At 48.4% G+C, this 18201-nt stretch overlaps 1 protein-coding gene across 1 annotated transcript in view; it reads right to left on the bottom strand.

Moving 5' to 3' along the window:
• Positions 1 to 18201, bottom strand: part of DGAT1 (diacylglycerol O-acyltransferase 1) — a 316877-nt gene that overhangs the window by 145026 nt on the left and 153650 nt on the right. The window contains exon 4 of the mRNA XM_085604343.1: positions 18114 to 18199. Within this exon, the coding sequence (XP_085460469.1) occupies positions 18114 to 18199 (86 nt within the window). The remainder of the gene's footprint in view (positions 1 to 18113; positions 18200 to 18201) is intronic.

Raw genomic sequence — 18201 nt, 5'->3', positions numbered from 1 at the left:
ACTGGTTGCGAGTGGGCGTGGCCTCGCGGTGGGCGTGGCTACCGCCTTGGGCGTTTCCCTGTGCTGCAGACACCTGCATTTGGTGATATGGTAACCATACTTCCCACTATACGGGGATGGCTACTGTTGCTAGACAAACTGCAAAAATCATGGTCACTTAGAGAAGTAAAGTAAAAGAGCGACAGGTAAGGAGAAGTCTGAACAGAAGAAAAGATGGGTAAAAGGAGATATTTGGGTGTGGTAACAGTGTAGTAAAGGAGATATCTGAGCAGAGCAAGAGTGGTGAAAGGAGCATTTCAAGAAGTAGGGACAGAGCATGAAGAGACAGGCACCCAACCCTCCAAGTGTACTTTGAAACAAGTGCTCTGGGGCCTAGCAGCCTGCATACGACTTGAGCGCAATGCGGATTTCGACCACAGGTTAAGAGCCACACTGAGTTAAGTTACAGCGCTGGAAAGTATAACTCATCACATTCAGGGGAACAAGACTCCCACTGTCAGTGCTTATAGGTAGGTAAATCTTGGCAGCCCGCCCTATTCCAGCGGTGTCGCCATACTCGCAGCGCTTGTCTGTGGAAGCTCTGTGTTTTTAATGACCCGTTTGTCTTTTACTTTAGTTTGTGTTTGGACACTTATCCCCTGTTTTAAAGCCTGGCCTCGCATACTCGCACTGCTGACATCTAACCTGCACTATAATTGCCTGAAAAACACCGCACTTTGCGGGTCCTTTGCCCCCGACTCGTGGCGGCCATATTGGGTGTGGGTGATCCTTCGCGCGCTCTAGTCCCCTTTCTATTTCGCTAGGCGTGCTTATAGGTAGCCATGCTGACGCGCAGCGGTCACGCCGGACTGACGCCGGAGTTACGCCAGAGTTCAGCCCGTCTGTGCCCGTCCGGGCCCAGACGGGCATAGGGCCGGTCCCCCTGCCCGACTCATGGATGCCATCTCCGGCTTTCATCAGGTATACGAGGGATGAGCTCATGCTTTGGCGGCCACCGAAACTCGCCGCATGTAGGTATGTTCACGAGGGAGGGCAACCGTTCCTGCCCTGCGGGGCTTGTAATACGGGTCTGGTAACGGCCAAAGACAATTGTTTGTTGTCAATGGCCCTGTTGAACTGTCGATCCCTTCCTAGTCATGCGACTGAAATTAACTCCCTCATTCTCGACCACAAGTTGGACGTCTTGTTCTTAACAGAAACCTGGATCTCTACCAGCTCCGGCCCGGATATGGTCAGAGCACTTCCACCAGGCTTTCTTATATCTCACCTAGATAGACCAGTAGGGCGGGGAGGTGGAATTGCCATCCTTTACAGGGACACGTTAACCTGTAAGGTCCAGGATGGAGGGATGAGCGACTGAGAGCTGTCAATTCTCTCTACGGTTGTCACATACCGCTTCCTTGGCAGGCCTCCTTGTCTATCGCCCACCTGGGACCATGGGCAACTTCCTCAACTCTTTTCTTGAAACAGTCGCGCTTCTTGCCTCTTCCACATTCAACTTTGTGGCACTAGGTGACTTTAACATCCATTTTGATGACCTCTCTGACTCTCTGGCAGTAGATCTTCAGGGTGATCTGAAAGCATTCGAGATTAACCTGGTCAATTCAGGTGCAACACACTGGAAGGGACACTTGCTCGACCCCATTTTTTCGAACTCGGAACGCCTTAAAGCACTGCCCGCGCTGGTTCTGCCCTGGACAGATCATTTTATGGTTCCGGCCCTGTGGCAGTTTGATGTCCCAGTGGTACCTACACCTAGAGTATACACGGTGGAAAGAGCCTGGTCTAGGCTCCCAGTGGATATCTGGGCAGTACACTTGGAGGCGACACGTCCCCCCCCCCCCCCCCCCCGGGCCTGACCCGCTAGTCGCTGATGCGAACTTAAACACCTGGTTGACCAACTCGCTTGATGCTATCCTCCCTAAGAAAAGACTACTCACCAGGGGTAAGAGAGTGGGCTCAGCTCCCTGGTACACGCCAGAGCTCAGAGCTTTGAGGAAGGGTTGCAAGAGGCAGGAGCGGATCTGGAGGAGGGACTGGGGCGAAGTGAGCCGGAGAGAATACCGGGCAGCACTTAACATCTACAAATCCGCCATCCGGGCAGCGAAATTCAAGTTCTTTGAGGAGAGAATAGGACTCCCTTCTAATTCCTCGAAAGAGTCGTTTAAGGTCATCAGAGAACTTCTGCAAACCCCCGAACATCCGGTCACTCATGACAACCCGCGTTAAAAATGCTCAGATTTAGCCACTTTCTTTAAATCTAAGATAGAAAACATCTTGGCGTCCCTCCCTCGGTTAGCGCAGGAGCAATCCTCCGAATGCAACCCTGGGTCTCAGCCTGGGGTGAGGACAGCAGAGCTGGACTCCTTTGGCCCAGTCACTGTGGACGAGGCTCTTGGGGTCTTGGTGACCCTGAAGAGTGGGTCTCCGAGAGATCCAGTACCGATGAAATACCTGAAGCAGATAGCTTCTACCATCGGCGGCCCAGTGACGGACCTTTTGAACCTATCCTTCACCCAAGGAGTTGTGCCTCCCAGCTGGAAAGGAGCGGTAGTTAAGGCCCTCCTGAAGAAGCCCAGCCTGGACCCCGCGGACCTTGCGAACTTTAGGCCTATCTCCCTGCTTCCCGGCCGTAGCAAGGTGGCGGAGAAACTTGTGAATAGGCGCCTTTCGGGTTTTCTGGAATCCAACACTCTCTTGGGTGACTCCCAAATGGGATTTTGCCCTGGCCAGGGGACGGACACTGCCCTGCTGGCAGTCGTGGAGAATGCCAGGAGCATTTTGGATTCAGGGGGGGGGGGGGGGGGGGGGGGGGAAATCGGTGGCAGTGATCCTCCTGGACCTTAGTGCGGCATTTGACACCGTAGACCATCAGGTGTTACTCCAGCGGCTGTCGGGGGTGGGGGTCTCCAGGTTGGCCCTGAAATGGTTCGGGTCCTTCTTAGAAGATCGGACGTTTGAGGTCTGGGAAGGCCACGAGAAGTCAACATCGGTTCCCCTCCAGTGTGGTGTGCCACAGGGCTCATCGTTGAGCCCCACACTATTTAATATCTACATGGCCCCGCTGGAGAGTGTGGTACTGCCACTGGGCATCAAGATCATCAGCTATGCGGATGATACCCAGTTGGTGGTTGGGCTTCCCCAGCCGGCGAACCAACTCGACCTGCTGCACACATGTTTAGCCAGTGTCTTCACCTGGATGTGCAACTCAGCACTTAAACTTAACGGTTCAAAAACCGAACTGATGATGCTGGGGAACTCCCCTCCCTCCTTGTCCCCTAGTAGCTGGCCTAGCTGTTTGGGAGCGCCACCTACCCCAAAAGAGGAGATTAAGAGCTTGGGGGTTTGGCTGGAGCAGGACCTATCCTTCAAGACACAGGCTAAAAAGACCGCAGGCGTGTGTTTTGGCCTGCTCCGGTCAGCCCGGAAGATCCTACCCCTCCTCCCGATGGCCACTAGGAGGTTACTAATCCAGGGTCTCATTATTTCACGGCTGGACTACAGCAATGCGCTGTTTCTGGGGGCTCCAGAATCAACTCTAAACAAATTGCAACAAGTGCAAAATGCTGCCGCCAGGCTTTTGACGGACCTTCCCAGGCGGCAGTCAGCCCGACCTGCGCTGAAGGCGCTCCACTGGCTCCCTGCAAGAGAGAGGGTGAAGTTTAAAGCACTCTGCATGGCTCACAAAATCTTGCAGGGAAAGGGCCCCCTATCCTGCGGAGTATGGTCCAACCTTATAAGGCCTCTCGCGCCCGCCGCTCAGACCACCAACATCTCTTGCAAGTCGCGAAAGTAAAAAAAGCCAGGACTGGCGGTAAAAGGTTTTCCGTCAACGTGGCAGCATTATGGAACTCCCTTCCGCATGCCCTTCGCTCCGAAACTGGCACCTTGCGATTTCGCAAACTTTTAAAGACTCATCTGTTCCCTGCTTAGTGCTCTGCTGGTTTGGTGTGCACTCTGGATGAGCGCTGGGATGCCCAAGGGTAACCACGCGCTATACAAGACTCAATAATAATAATAAGTGCATGTGTGCCAGAAATACTGAGTAATGGGGCAAGAACGTCCGATTTGTGAATGTAAGTCTCAGTCTAGAGCCCGTCTGCATGCAAAGAGCTTCAGTTAAAGGGGCACCGCAGCTGCTCCCTATTACCTCCGAGACCATGGTCCCTTTCTGCTCAGTGAACTGGTTGGCCAGAGGCTGGTATAGTAATCTGGGTGCTGCCCAGCAATGAAACAATTACAGAATATTCACAGGCTGGATCCTGGCTTCACAGTCTTGCAGAATGAAAATAAGTGAACGAGCATCAGGACATTTTCTGTTTGTTGTTTATTCCGAAAGGTTCAATAACGACTAAATGATGTTGTATAAACTATACACAGGCTGTGTTGGGTTAGAGAGAAACCTTCATATCACACGTGTGTCCCCCTACAGGTTCTGGCTGCAGAGGCTGATGAGATTCACAGATCACTCGAAATCTTATTTTCAATGAGGATCACTGCTCCGCCTTCACTGCTCCGCCTTCACCGCTCCGCCTTCACCGCTCCGCCTTCACCGCTCCGCCTTCACCGCTCCGCCTTCCATTTCCTTACATTAGCGACCGAGCCTTATCCTTCACTTTGAGTTTGCAGGAGTTGCTTGTCCACTCCATGTGGTTTCTTTGCATTCAGATACTGGATTACTATTACCGTTTATTATTGGGTACTGGGGCAGAAGACAAGAGAAGAGGAAGGACAGTAGATGATACAGATAGTAATGGGGCAGTCAGAAGACACGGGGACTGACTGGGGAAGGGGCAAGAGACAGTGCAGGGTCTGGAGACAGGGACACTAACTGAAGGTCGCAGGGGGTGGGGGCGCTCGTGAGATGTGTTGCACAAGCACACATTAAAACAATGTGTTAGTTGTGTGCGTGCGCAATATAAATAAATGCGATAATGCTCTGTTAGGCGACGCGGTCTCAGATTGCATCCCAGATATGGGACAAGGTCTCGCGACCGTTGTGCTGCCATGGGTTTCTCATGGCGCCCCTTTCTCCCTTGTTTTGATTACTCTGCCTGCCAGCGGCGGCAGACAGCTCGCGGGGAGGAGTCTTCCCTGGCACCCAGCAATGGCACGTGGCAAAGTGGCGAGATCACCCAAGTAGTGTGACCTCACAGCCTCTCGTGCGATGGGGGGGGTTCCTAAATGCAGGAGCCTTGGGGACTGACTGGCCGAAGTGACAGGAGGGTGCAATATACACACAGAGCCTCAGCCCTGGGTGCAAGGCAGGAGATGCGGAACTGACTGCACGAGGGGGCGGGAGGCAGGTAACACAAACCGAGAGTACCGAGACGGAGAGAGCGAGAGGAGGGGGGGCTGAGGGGGGGGGGGGGGGGGGGATGTGGGAAAGACAGGCAGTTCCAGGAACACAGGAGCAGAAGACACAGAAATTCACTGAAGGTAGGGACGGGAGACAGTTAAAATAAATCGTACCGGGGGCAGTAGACAAGAGAAGCGGATCTGTCAATAGATAACACAGTGCTGGGAAAACTGGGACAAAAGATGTGGGTGCTGACTGGAGGAGAGGGCAGGTGATACAGAGACACTAAAAACAGACTGTGCCAGGGGGACAGACAGGAACTGGCTGGCTGGGGCAGGAGATAAATATAACAGGCAGTGCCAGGGGAATAGGAACTGGAAACCCGAGGGACGAACTGGAAGAGGAGACCTGAAGTGTATAAAACCGATGGTGCAAAGGGTACCGGGGCAAGAGACATCGGAGCAGAGTGGAGGAGGGACATAGGATAAAGAAAAGAAAACAAGCACTGAGGCGATGTAAAGACGCGCTGTCACGAGACGCGCTCTGTGGTGGGGGAGGGGCGGAGGGGTGCCACGAGGAAAGCCAGATGGCAGAGTGCAGCCAAAAGTGAGGAGCACAGGGGGGCAAAGACATGCGCGAAAGTTAATTACCCACATGGCGGCTGCTCACGTGCACGTGTACTCAAGCTTTAGGCCAGCAAAAGCCTCTGGTATCACTCTGAAAACCCCCTTACTAAAAGTCGAGCAAGCAGCGCATGCGCTGCTATAGGCTCGACCTAAAAATAGGTGGCCTCATTTCAGATGCCTGTAGGGTAGGGAGGGGAACAAGACAGGGTTGCCCCTCTCCCCCCTATTGTTCGGAGTGGTGATTGAGCCACTTGCCGCCCAAGCTAGAACAGGACAACACTACCAGCGCCTTGATGTCGATGGGCAGATGCACCATATTGCGTTATATGCCGACAACATCCTGATGTTTTTAACAGACACAGGGGAGGCGCTTAGAGGGGCGAAAGCATTACTTCACGGTCTGGGGAAAGTGGCAGGGTTAAAAGTGTATTGGGCCAAATCCTGCTTATTCCCGATGAAAGAAGGTAGAGTGGGACCCCTGGACACCGAGGAAGTAAGATGGGAAGATAGATGTCTAACATACCTGGGCACCCAACTATATCACACTCAGGGAGATCTTCTAGAGGGTAATATAGGTAGAAACATAAGAGGAACGAAAAGCAACTTTGACTTTTGGGGCAGTTTACCATGGTCAGTAGCCGGCAGGGTAGGCCTACTTAAAATGGTGACCCTACCGAGGCTACTTTATTACTTTGGCACCCTTCCAATCTGGATACCGCCACGACAAATTACCCAACTCAGATCAATGGTCACAGGGTTTTTATGGGGAACAGGGAGGCAGAGAGTAGCTCTCCATGTGTTAATGAGACCGAGAGCGGAATGGGGTTGGGCAGTACCTGACTTTGAGGCTTATTTAATCGGCACAGTTTCAGTGGCTCACAAAATGGGTTGCGGGCGCTTAAGGGGCACAGAGGAAATGGGCGAAGATATGATGGCCCTGAGGTTACTTTGAGGCTCCCGATCCGCAATCGGGTACTTCCTACGGAGTTAGCTACAGGTAGGCGATGTTGGCACAGGTACCTGAGGCGCCTCAGAATCCAGAACCCTTATGCCCCGGAAATCGCGTTACTCATGTGTGAGGCCCTACCACATGGGGGTACCTGGCAGAGGCTGACGACCTGGGCGTACCAAGGGCTGGCAACAATGGGAGACATATGAAGAGGGTGCAATGATCCCGTTCAACGATCCGAGAGACCGTTAGGACGTGCCCGGGGGGATTTCTTATTGCATTCTGCCCACACCGCGGCCATACGGAAGCACTGAGGAGGGGGACTCACCGAACCACGAACATCACTGGGATGCCAATACGTGGTGATGTCAGCCAGCCCATTTAAAGCAGTCACCTGTTTGTACAGGCGTATTACGAGGCAGACCTTATCCCCCCCTTATCGGAGCTACGCCTCAAATGGGAGGCGGACCTGGGAGAAGACATCCCAGAGAAAACCTGGGGAAAACTAGTGGAGAGGGCTTGGAAAAGCACCAGAAATGACAGATTCCAACTAGTACATTTTTACATACTACACAGGGCCCACCTTACGCCGGAGAAAATTAACAAGTACTTTGCGACCCAGGCAGCGGCCTGCCGCCAGTGTAATCAAGGAGGTGCGGACCTCAGACATGTTCTGGGATTGTACAAAACTTGGGTAACTTCTGGGAGGAGGTAATCGCAGTATTAGCTGACACCACCGACAGGGAAGTTGAGGCATCCTTCAAACACCGTTTGATCCATTGGTTCCTGCACACATCTAAAAACAAGGTTACCAGCAAATTTTTAGACATGGGTTACTCCTAGCCAAAAGGGATATTACTATGCACTGGAAAGCAAAACAGGGACCAAACACGACCAGATGGAAGAAAGAATTTATTAAGTAGGCAGACTGAGGGGATTATTCAGGTTACAAATAGCCAAAAGAACGGGGAGTGCGAAGGCTTTAGATACAGTCAGGGCGTGGGAAGCATTACTTACGACACTCAAAAACCCAACTTCCTACAAAGAGGAGGAACCATTAGAAGAGCCACCAGCAGGAACAGGATAGAATACAGACAACCGAGCTATACGACGTGAGCGACGGGAGAGGAACCCCAACACTAGCATGACATTGCCTTCCTAGCGGAGGAACCATATATTAATGCGTTCGAATTTTTACGTAACTAAAACTGGAGAAGAAACGGATTACAGGTTGGAGATCAGTGTACCAGTGGCATGCCATGCAGGGAGGAGGGTTTGTGTTAAATAAGGGATTTCACTCCAGATTAAGGACAAGCACAGGGGTTCCGAATTGTCTAATAGAAGAGGTTAATGACAACGGCATCAAGACTAGGTGCATTGTGAACCTGACCACGAAACATGTGTTATATTGATGTCAGTTTAAAGTGCACGGTAAAACCAATAAAGCTTGTTAAAAAAAAAATAAAAAAAAGACAGGTTTTGTAAATTGAAAGATTGTCTAACACCCGCTGTTACTCCCTTCCACTATGTAGGCAGACAACCTGAACCCAGAGGAAATCCATACATGACTGGTAAAGCCTTCACTGTGCTCAGAAGATCCAGAGAAAGGCCCAGCCCCGTCAGGGATGTGCGCCTTTGCAATGGAGACTGGAAGGAATTATGGATCGGGAAACAAACTGTAAAAAATCTGATTGTCATGTTCCGTGGATACAGAATTAGACAATATATCGTTTCTCATCTATACAGCTTCGAATTTCAAATCTGTAAAATGAACAGTGGATCATAAGGAAAGATACCACAATTCCATTATGAGTTCCAATATTACACACTCGATTGTGCAGACTTCTTTCTCTAGGAAAGTCGGCTTAGATTTGTGATTGCTGTACTCCGGGGGGTGGGGGGGAGATTTAGGGTTGCCCATTTGAGATGCAGGAAAACGTAGACCAAATATATTTAAAAAAATGAACATATGCGCACGTTTTATATCTTGTGGATGCAATGAGATATTGCTGTAGGGTTTGCACCAATGCTTAACCCTGGGTGTGGTGTAAAACCTATATAGTTTGTATGGCTGCATAAAAAGCCACTGAGTTAGAAGTGCTTCAAACAAGCTCACATGGGCGGATGGGATACTGAATTCCAAAGGAGGCAGAAGCTGCAGTATTTCACTTCCAATGCTCTCTGCTAGCCAAGGAGTGGTGTGTAAGAAGCAGAAGGAAGAGTTGGCTTCAGACAGCACAAGCCTCTGGTATGGTCCCCTCACTTGACCCTGCTGAGATGCATGCGGCAGCTGCAGGTAGCGTGCTCCTCTGACGCCAACCTGAGCGGCACTCCTCCGCTTCGGTTGCATGAGGCATTAGGAGTAGCAGTATGGGTATCCAATATCCGGAAGAAACCTACTTTTGTCTGTGCTGCTACTGACTGAGCGCTTCAGTTGGTCACTGCATTCCTGGTAGTGGAACGTGTTAGGAAGTGACGTTATTTCAGTAAATGCTTCACAGCATACCACACCAAAGGCTGTGCTTCCCAGCAAGGCGTGACACATGCTACTGCTACCCTGCGAGTCAGGAGCTGGCAATAGTATGCAGACTGAGCAGGCCCACATGACCAGTAAGTAGCAAGAATCCAAAGAGCTGCTGGTCACTAGGATTTCGACGTAGTGCCTGGCAGCAAAGGCGCAGGAGGGGCTACTTTGGTTCTTTGAAGAAAGAAAAAAAAAGCTACATGCTATAGGTCAATTCAAAAAGCATTAGTTCTCCTTTCTAGGCAATGCTTAAAGGGGACACAAACACCAGCCAATGGCAAAGAGGCAGACAAATTTCCCTTTCTGTGTACATGTGTGCGCATGTACGTTGTAGATTGTGCCCACACTCTGCAGCACACATCACACATAGTGGTGCCAATAGGTTTTGCAAGACAGCGAAGGATGCCTAGAGTTCAGCCTAAAAAGGACTTGAGTGGAGCTGCTTCTTGGGGCAGTGAAGTGGTGAACGCCCCATCTTGTGCTTAGAGCATGTCCAGTATCCCTTACAATGGAAGCACCTGCAACATGCAGTCTGGGATTAGGGTGCGGGCTAGTTTATGCAAAAGACTGTACCTCAAAGGAACATGAGCAATACATTCAACATTAACACAGCAGCAAAACTGACAGGATTTACAAGTGATAGCCCTGGCTGGAGGTGGGGCTGACCATCCAGCATCTTGTTGAAATTCTTTCTTCAAAGTGTCCTTTTATGAGTTGATTTAGGTGAATCTCTCGTGGTTTGAAAATCCTGCAGATGTTGAGAGGAGCAGCACTTTGGGAACAGCATCAATCATTCAGTCTGGTCACAGATATCAGTTGCCGTGGTACACAGATGCAACATGTATTTGTGACTTTTCTAAAAACGTCAGCGAGTGATGAGTGAAGGGTGGTTAGGGGCAACAAGGAGGAGAGGAGACGATGCAGGAGACTACACGTTACAAGTTATGTACAAGTCAGTGACGTAAAACACATCAACTGCTGTATTGCTTGGGGGGGATGAGGCAAACACCTGAGCAATGCAGACTCTTTGGCGGTGAGCACTTGCACACCACCTCCACAAATGGACATGCAGGTGGGTGAACAATAAGAGCAAGACGTCGAGAATGGAGACGAGCAGCTGGTGACCATCTTGAGGCGAGTTGCTGGTTCCAGGAGATTCTTCCAGCAGAGCCGGAGAAGCGGTGAGGCACATCCCTAGGATAAGGAGGCAACGGCGAGATTGGGCCTACAAGTAGATGGCCCCTACACTGGAGTGCAGAGGTGCACCGGAGCATATGGTCAGAATGTAAATGAGCATTTAATGCCGAGCTGCTTCCCAGGCTGAGGAGCACTGGATGTCACCAGCAAAGGCAGGCAAGCAGCATAAGGCATACATGCTGACACAACAGAGAGGACAATAAAAGAAATGTGCAGAGGCATCCCAGACAGATTTTAAGGCACCAGGGGGAAAGTAACCCAGCACTTAAAAGCAACACAAACTCCAACTGGAATGGAGGAACACTGCAGCAGTGTCCCTCTTGAGGAACATCAAACCTGAGCAGATGGACAGCTGAAGATGAACTGCCATCGTGTTATGATGGAATAACTGAATAGAAGGACCAATCCGAAGATACTCAATATTTAAGAGACCAGAGAGCTCACAGTAGAGACCTTCTCACTAGAATGCAAACCATACACGGCTCCCACCTCTTGAGGTGGACAGAACTGGGAAAGTCATAATGCGATCTCCACTCCTTTTGGATAAGGGAACCCCGATAAAGTATAGACATCTCAAAGTGGGGGGACCCAAAGTGCACGCTGACAGTATAAGGGCATCCAGAAGATTCAAGAAAGGTCCTCTTACCAAGGAGAGCATAGAGCAATATGGCTGGTCCTACAAGGCAAACTTAGCAAATCCTTTGTGAACAGCCACAGGCTCCAAAGGCGGAAATGAAAGCAGATGAAAAGCAATGTCAACAAAGAATGCGGCCGGGGATCAAATACAATCTGTTTTATTGACAGTAGCTGAGGAGTTTTGTGATTGGAGTGAAAAAGGTCATGACAAGGAGGACCGATTCAGAAGAGATATCAGAATACAAAACATAACGGAAACCATGGGAGAAGATAAGAGAGAACTGTATCCTCCTGAGGCGGAAGCCGGGAGTAAGCTAGTTGCTTTTTAAACTTTGAGTGTCACATATTATTGCATTTTAAATTGTTTACCTTGTTCCTGGGCACTAATTGGGGATCCAAGCTCGCCTTTTGTCAGGGATTCGTGGCGGTTCTTGGCGCCGCTGCAGGACCTGCTTCGCACACCTCGCACGCCATCACCGCTCGACCCCTCAGGCCACGCCCCCTTAGTGTGGACACGCCCCCCACCGAGACTATTTAAGGTCTCCGACTTCAAAACCAGTCAGAGAACTGTATCCTCCTGAGGCGGAAGCCGGGAGTAAGCTAGTTGCTTTTTAAACTTTGAGTGTCACATATTATTGCATTTTAAATTGTTTACCTTGTTCCTGGGCACTAATTGGGGATCCAAGCTCGCCTTTTGTCAGGGATTCGTGGCGGTTCTTGGCGCCGCTGCAGGACCTGCTTCGCACACCTCGCACGCCATCACCGCTCGATCCCTCAGGCCACGCCCCCTTAGTGTGGACACGCCTCCATCTTCCCTTCCACCTCCCTTATAATCATGTGCATCTTCCGGTCGTGCAGCGGACGCGCGCAGGCGCGCCAAAGGCAAGCCCGTCTGCGCCCGTCCGCGCCTCGCCCGTGCCCAGTGCCACCCCCCCTGCACAAAAAATCATCTATTCAAGAGAAGCCCTACTAAAAACCAAACCAGACCCAACATCCTGCACTGGATCCCTTGACCTGACCACCTGGTCTGGTTCGTGGACCTGCAGGTGCTGCAGTTACAGTCTAGGCTTCAAAGCAAGTAATCAGCCACCCGTACAAGCTAGGAACCTACGATGTGGACTGATCAATGTCAGGTCTATGGGAAAGCACGCCGCACATATATTTGATCTCATAATGGAGAATAAACTTGACTGTCTCTTTATGACGGAAACCTGGCTGACACCAAATAGTAACCCTGACATAACAAACTCCTTACCCCCAGGATATCTAATCTCTAGAGAGGATAGACCTTGTCAGAGGGGTGGAGGCATTGCTATTGTCTATCGCGACACCCTGAATTGCCACACTTTCCTTATACCTGACCTCAAAGGGGCGGAAAATGTTGGCTTTGCTCTAAAAATACATGACTCCTTCACCTTTACAGGGGCCCTGATCTATCGACCACCTGGCTCACATACTGACTTCATTAATAGTATCGGTGAAGCTATAGGCCACTTAGTCCTCAAATCAGCCAATTTCACCATCCTGGGAGACGCCAATATACACCTAGACGCCCACTCGGATCAGGCTACAATCTGCTTCACCGATACTTTGAATGTACTCGGTCTGAAAACTCTTACCACCTCCGCCACTCACAAGGCGGGACATATACTCGACTGCATCTGTTCCAATATTGAAACACTTAAAGTAGATAACCCGCAAATACTAACTTGGACAGACCATAGCTATATTCCGTTTGAATTCCCCGTAACATCTCATTCTCGGACTAAGAAAACCAACGACCACCCAGGGTCTGACATGAAAGGACCCCGTTGGAAAGATCTGATAGGACAACCAGATTTCCTGATAAAAGCTGACACATCTAGACAGACTCTGTCGGGAGCCCCCGACAAAGACAGCCAGGCCTTTAAGGAATGGATCAACTCACTCATAAAGGGCCAGGAGTCCATCCTTCCCTGTTTGAGGACCAGGAGAAAACAGAGACCTATTGCCCCGTGGTTCTCTCTCACTCTAAAAGAGGAACAACGGAAAGTTAGGGCCCTTGAACGAAAGTGGCGACTCAACTACACAGAGTATGACCAAGACTTGTACAAAATCGCCCGTCGCCAATACCACAGGTCGATTAAAACGGCCAAAAGGGAATACTACAAGGAAGCCATCAATAATAGCAAGAATAAACAAAAAGAAATTTTCAATATTGTTAACACTTTCCTCAACCCTAAAACTATGCAGAAAGATATCCCCCCCTCACAGAGTCTCTGCAACACTATTGCAGACTACTTTGAGGGAAAAATATTAACCTTGACCAAAGATTTCCCACAACCCCATAGTAATGAGGAGAACAAGGTCATCAACCCCGGACTAAAAATCAATACCTTTGCTTCCTTTCAACCGGTAAGCAAAGAAGAAACGCAGACAGAAATCCTTAAACTTACATCCGGATCTCCCTTTGATCCCTGCCCTCCGCTAGTGCTTCATTCACTAATAGTGGTTGTTAATCCACTCATCAATAGCATCATAAACTCTTCACTCACCCAAGGTCTGGTCCCTGAGGAATGGAAACTCGCAGCAGTCAAACCCCCTGCAAAAAAAAGCACTACCGGACCCTGCTACCCTTACAAACCTTCGTCCGATCTCCCTACTCCCAGCCTTCTGTAAACTTACAGAGAAAGCTGTTAACAAACAACTTACTGTCTTCATGGAAAATAATAACATCTGGCATCCCAACCAAGCAGGTTTTAGAGCCCAACACTCCACAGAATCAGCCCTGATCTTTTCCTCCGAAACCCTCCGTGGAGCTTTAGATCAGGGAAAGAAAGCAGTCCTGGTTCTATTAGACCTGTCCGCGGCGTTTGATACGGTGTCCCATGCCATTTTATTAGACCGTCTAGCCGCGGCAGGAATTGTTGGAACCGCGTTGAACTGGATAAAGAGCTTTCTCGTAAATAGGAGACAAGTTGTGGTCTTAGGACAGTACAGATCAGAGGAAAAGTTAGTAGGATCTGGAGTCCCTCAAGGATCCTGCTTAAGTCCTACACTTTTCAATATATACATGGCCCCGCTAATCACTCTTATCTCATCCTTTGGCATAGACACCATTGCATATGCAGATGATACTCAGCTCATTCTGATACTGGAAAATGATACCCAAGAAGCCGAAAGAAGGCTCCAAAGCTGCCTTACCGCCACGTTCAGATGGATGAACTTGAATCATCTCAAGTGCAATACTGGGAAAACAGAAATCCTTCCCTTTGGCAAGGATAATTTCTTCAATCCCTCTGTATGGTGGCCTGATGATGCCATTGCTCCCCCTAGCACTGCCTCCTCAGTCCGTAACCTAGGGATCAAATTTGACCCCACCCTGAGTTTCAAACAGCAAGCAACAGCCGTAGCAGGGACCTGTTTCGGAATCATTAAAGGACTCAGGAAATTCTACGACCTAATTCCCCTTTCCGCAAGGAAAACGGTCGCAGTAGCCCTCATCACCTCCCGCATCGACTATTGTAATAGCCTATATGCAGGGACTAACAAAGAAGTCCGCCATAAATTACAAATGGTACAGCATGCGGCTGCCAGACTAGTACTAGGGTGGAAAAAGAGGACCTCAGCTACGGCAGCAATGAACCTCTTACACTGGCTGCCCATTAACAAAAGGGTGCTCTTTAAAATTCTATTGATCACCTTTAGGGCTTTCAATGGAAAGGGACCCAACTACATACTAAAACTGTTCAAACATTATAACCCCACGCGATGCCTTAGGTCTCAAACGGCCAATCTTCTTACCATCCCTAAGTTCAGACTCAAGACTAAAGGAGGAAAATCTCTGGCAGTACTTGGGTCCAAGGCCTGGAACCTTCTTCCCTCCTCTCTCCGTCAAATCTCTACAGAAGCGACTTTCAGAAAGGCCCTCAAGACTTGGATTTTTGCTCTCCCTGAATGGGAGTGCAAGAATCTAGTCTAATTACCTTCCGCACGGATCATCATCAGGATCTGATTCTTCTCTACAGCGCAAAGATGCTCCCTGGAGTGCAACCTGCGCTTTATAAAAACCTCACTACACTACACTACTACATAAGACTTTATAGATTTGATAGGTTGGAGTGGTCCTTTCTGAGGAACACACTGGACAAATCTGGACTAATTCAGAGAAGTCGAAGATACTAGGCTAGTTACAAGTGGCCAATGGTCTAATACTGAAAGTAGAGAGAATTTCTTCATTTTTATTTTTTCAAGGGTGTCGAGGCTTGGATGCCCCCGGAATATATTGTTTTGTTGGATAAATCTTTGGCTCAAAAAATGTCAAGAAACAGGAATACACTCCGTAAGTAATCAGCAAGATAGACTAAAGTATACAAAAAATGAATGGATGTAGCCCAAGCATTCCATCTATCACTTTGTTTTTTGATGCAATCAGTACGATAGAGCACAAAGTACAGCTTTCTGAAGGCGACATTTGATGAAAATTTAAAAAGACCCAATTTGGTCTATCCCAAGATTAATGGAATGGTCTCCGGCTTCAAGATTGACCATGAAAAAAATTAGATATCCAGGGTGCTGGATTGGAGAAGCCGCTCAGGAGAGGTCAGACGCTGGATCACCCTTTAAATGGACAGAGAAGATGAAGTATTTCGGGATCAGTGTAACTAATCATTACAGTCTTTAAGGATAACAAATCAGAACATTTTAGAGCAATAAGGAGAAACCTTAAAAGACGGGAAACTATGCGTTTATCATGGCTGGGTGGTAATAAAAATGTACTTCTAAGATTATGGTATCTGCTCCAGGCACTTCCGAACTGAGATTACCAGTCAAGATATAACAGAAATTAAGTCTGCTTGTACCACATTCATGTGAAATGGGATAAAAATCTATTATATCAGAAAACCTCTTCTAAAAAGCCAAGCAGAGGGACAGACTCAGCAAGAAATAGTTATACGGCCACTCAACTTCGGATAGTGTTTGAACGGTTGCTACAAGCCATTGAAAAGCACACAGATGGCGCTAAGATCGACAGTCGCACCAGGGATCGACTGTAGTACCCAAACATCACAGACCCAAGGTTGGTTATGTCTGACATAACGAGACCGCTTAAGGAAATATGGGATGAGGCATCTAGAGAAGAAGGGATTGCAACACTTCAATTTCCTTTCGCCCCATACATCCGGAAAGAAGACTCAACACTGACCCTAAATGGGGTTAGTGTAAAGTCTCCGAAATGGAAGACCAGGATAGTAGGATGCTAGGAGACCTTTTCAGCAAAGGCAAGACAGTTTGAGAACTGTAAGAGAATCTATGGGCTAGACAACTCAGAAAGTCTGATATTCTAAAATGCACCACTGGGGACAATCCCTAGAATAGAAAATTGGAAGTGATGTAACTCATGCCTTTTGAGAACGTTTTGGTGGTCATACAAGTGTTTGAAGGTACATTGGAAGGGATTATCGAACCATCCAAATGTGGCAACATTGGGCCTATGTCCCAGTTCTATGAAAGGACTGATGAAAAATGGCTGGATATTAGCAACTTGCATGTCATTAGCAGCTGCTCAGGAAATAGAAGCAAACTAGACAAAACACAATGGGGCAGATGTATCATTGTAGAAGTTTGCGAGTCCTTAATAGCGATTTTTATAGAATCGCTATTAAAGGACTCGCAAAATGCTGTGTAGGTAGTAATCGCAATACTTTTTGCGATTCCTAAATATTCCTTAATTGCGCATCACGAATTGCGATTCACAATTAAGGAATCCCTACCCAATAGGTACTCACAAATTGCGCATGAAATTTCAAGATTGGAAGGGTTCCAAAAGGACACCCTGTTGCACCCCTGAAATGTGCATGTGTGCACATGTGGCACACATACATGCCCCGAGGGCATGTATGTGTGCAACATGGCACTTTGAAAAAGGCAAGAAAGTGCTTTTTTAGAGGAAATTGTAAATTACCACAAACTTGAAGTTGGTGGCAATTTACGATTCCTTACAGTAATATCGCAATTTGCGATGGCTACTAGAATAGCATTTAGGGAATTGCGATTCTCTACATGCTTGCGCAAAATAAGGAATCGCAAATTTTGCGATTCCTTATTTTGCGAGTAGGTTTTTCTTTCCTACATTGCACACAGCTAAATTGCATTTGCGATCGCAATTTAGCGTTATACATCTGGCCCAATGCCACCAAGAATTGACAACTGGGTAAGGAGAATGTGGTCATCACAGCCATGGAGATGCTGACAACGCATCTTGGAAGCAAAATATAAAAAAAATAGTAACATCTGCGACCCACAGATAATATTTGGACAAATGTAAAGCCCTGGAGCATTACAGATGTCAACTCTTTGTTGGTATAAAGATTATGAAGCAATACAGGTAGACGTGGCCATTGAAATATTGTAAAGTGTTGGAGAGGAAAGAGTCTCCCAACATGTGAAAGAGGAATGGGTTTTGGACAATAGATTTTTTGTAGACTAGAGCTAGCTCTAGTCCCTCTGTACCGGCTGAAGTGGGAAGGGAAGAGAGGTTTATGGAGTTTCAAGGGTACATGGATAAGAAGTCAACAGTTCATGGGAGAACCGTGGCATTGCAACGGTTGATCACTAATTTTTTTAAACCAATTAAGCGTGTTAAAAAGAAATTAACATCAACTTGGATACACTGTAAATGCTCTGAACCACCACCATGGGGTAATGACTTCCTATTACAGACTTAGATGCTCTTTAACAATTGATAAATCAAGTGTCTCAATAACTTTCAAAGCTTCACTTTTTCAAGCCTGACCTTTCTAGCGGTCAGTGACGATAGGCTGAAGTCATGCGAGGCTGAAGTCATGCGAGACTGAAGCAATGTAGCATTCGGTACCTAAAACTTCTTACTCAAGGACTCACCAATGATGAGACATAGTGACGGCCAGCTGTAGGGGTCCTTGACGAACAGGGACACGACCTGGATGGGATCAACCAGAATTCCGTATCT

The sequence above is a fragment of the Triturus cristatus genome, chromosome 5_1 (assembly GCF_964204655.1).
Source record: "Triturus cristatus chromosome 5_1, aTriCri1.1, whole genome shotgun sequence".
NCBI classification, from domain to species: Eukaryota; Metazoa; Chordata; class Amphibia; order Caudata; family Salamandridae; genus Triturus; species Triturus cristatus.
Note: the sequence above shows the minus strand (reverse complement) of the source record. Positions and strands in the feature narration are given on the sequence as shown.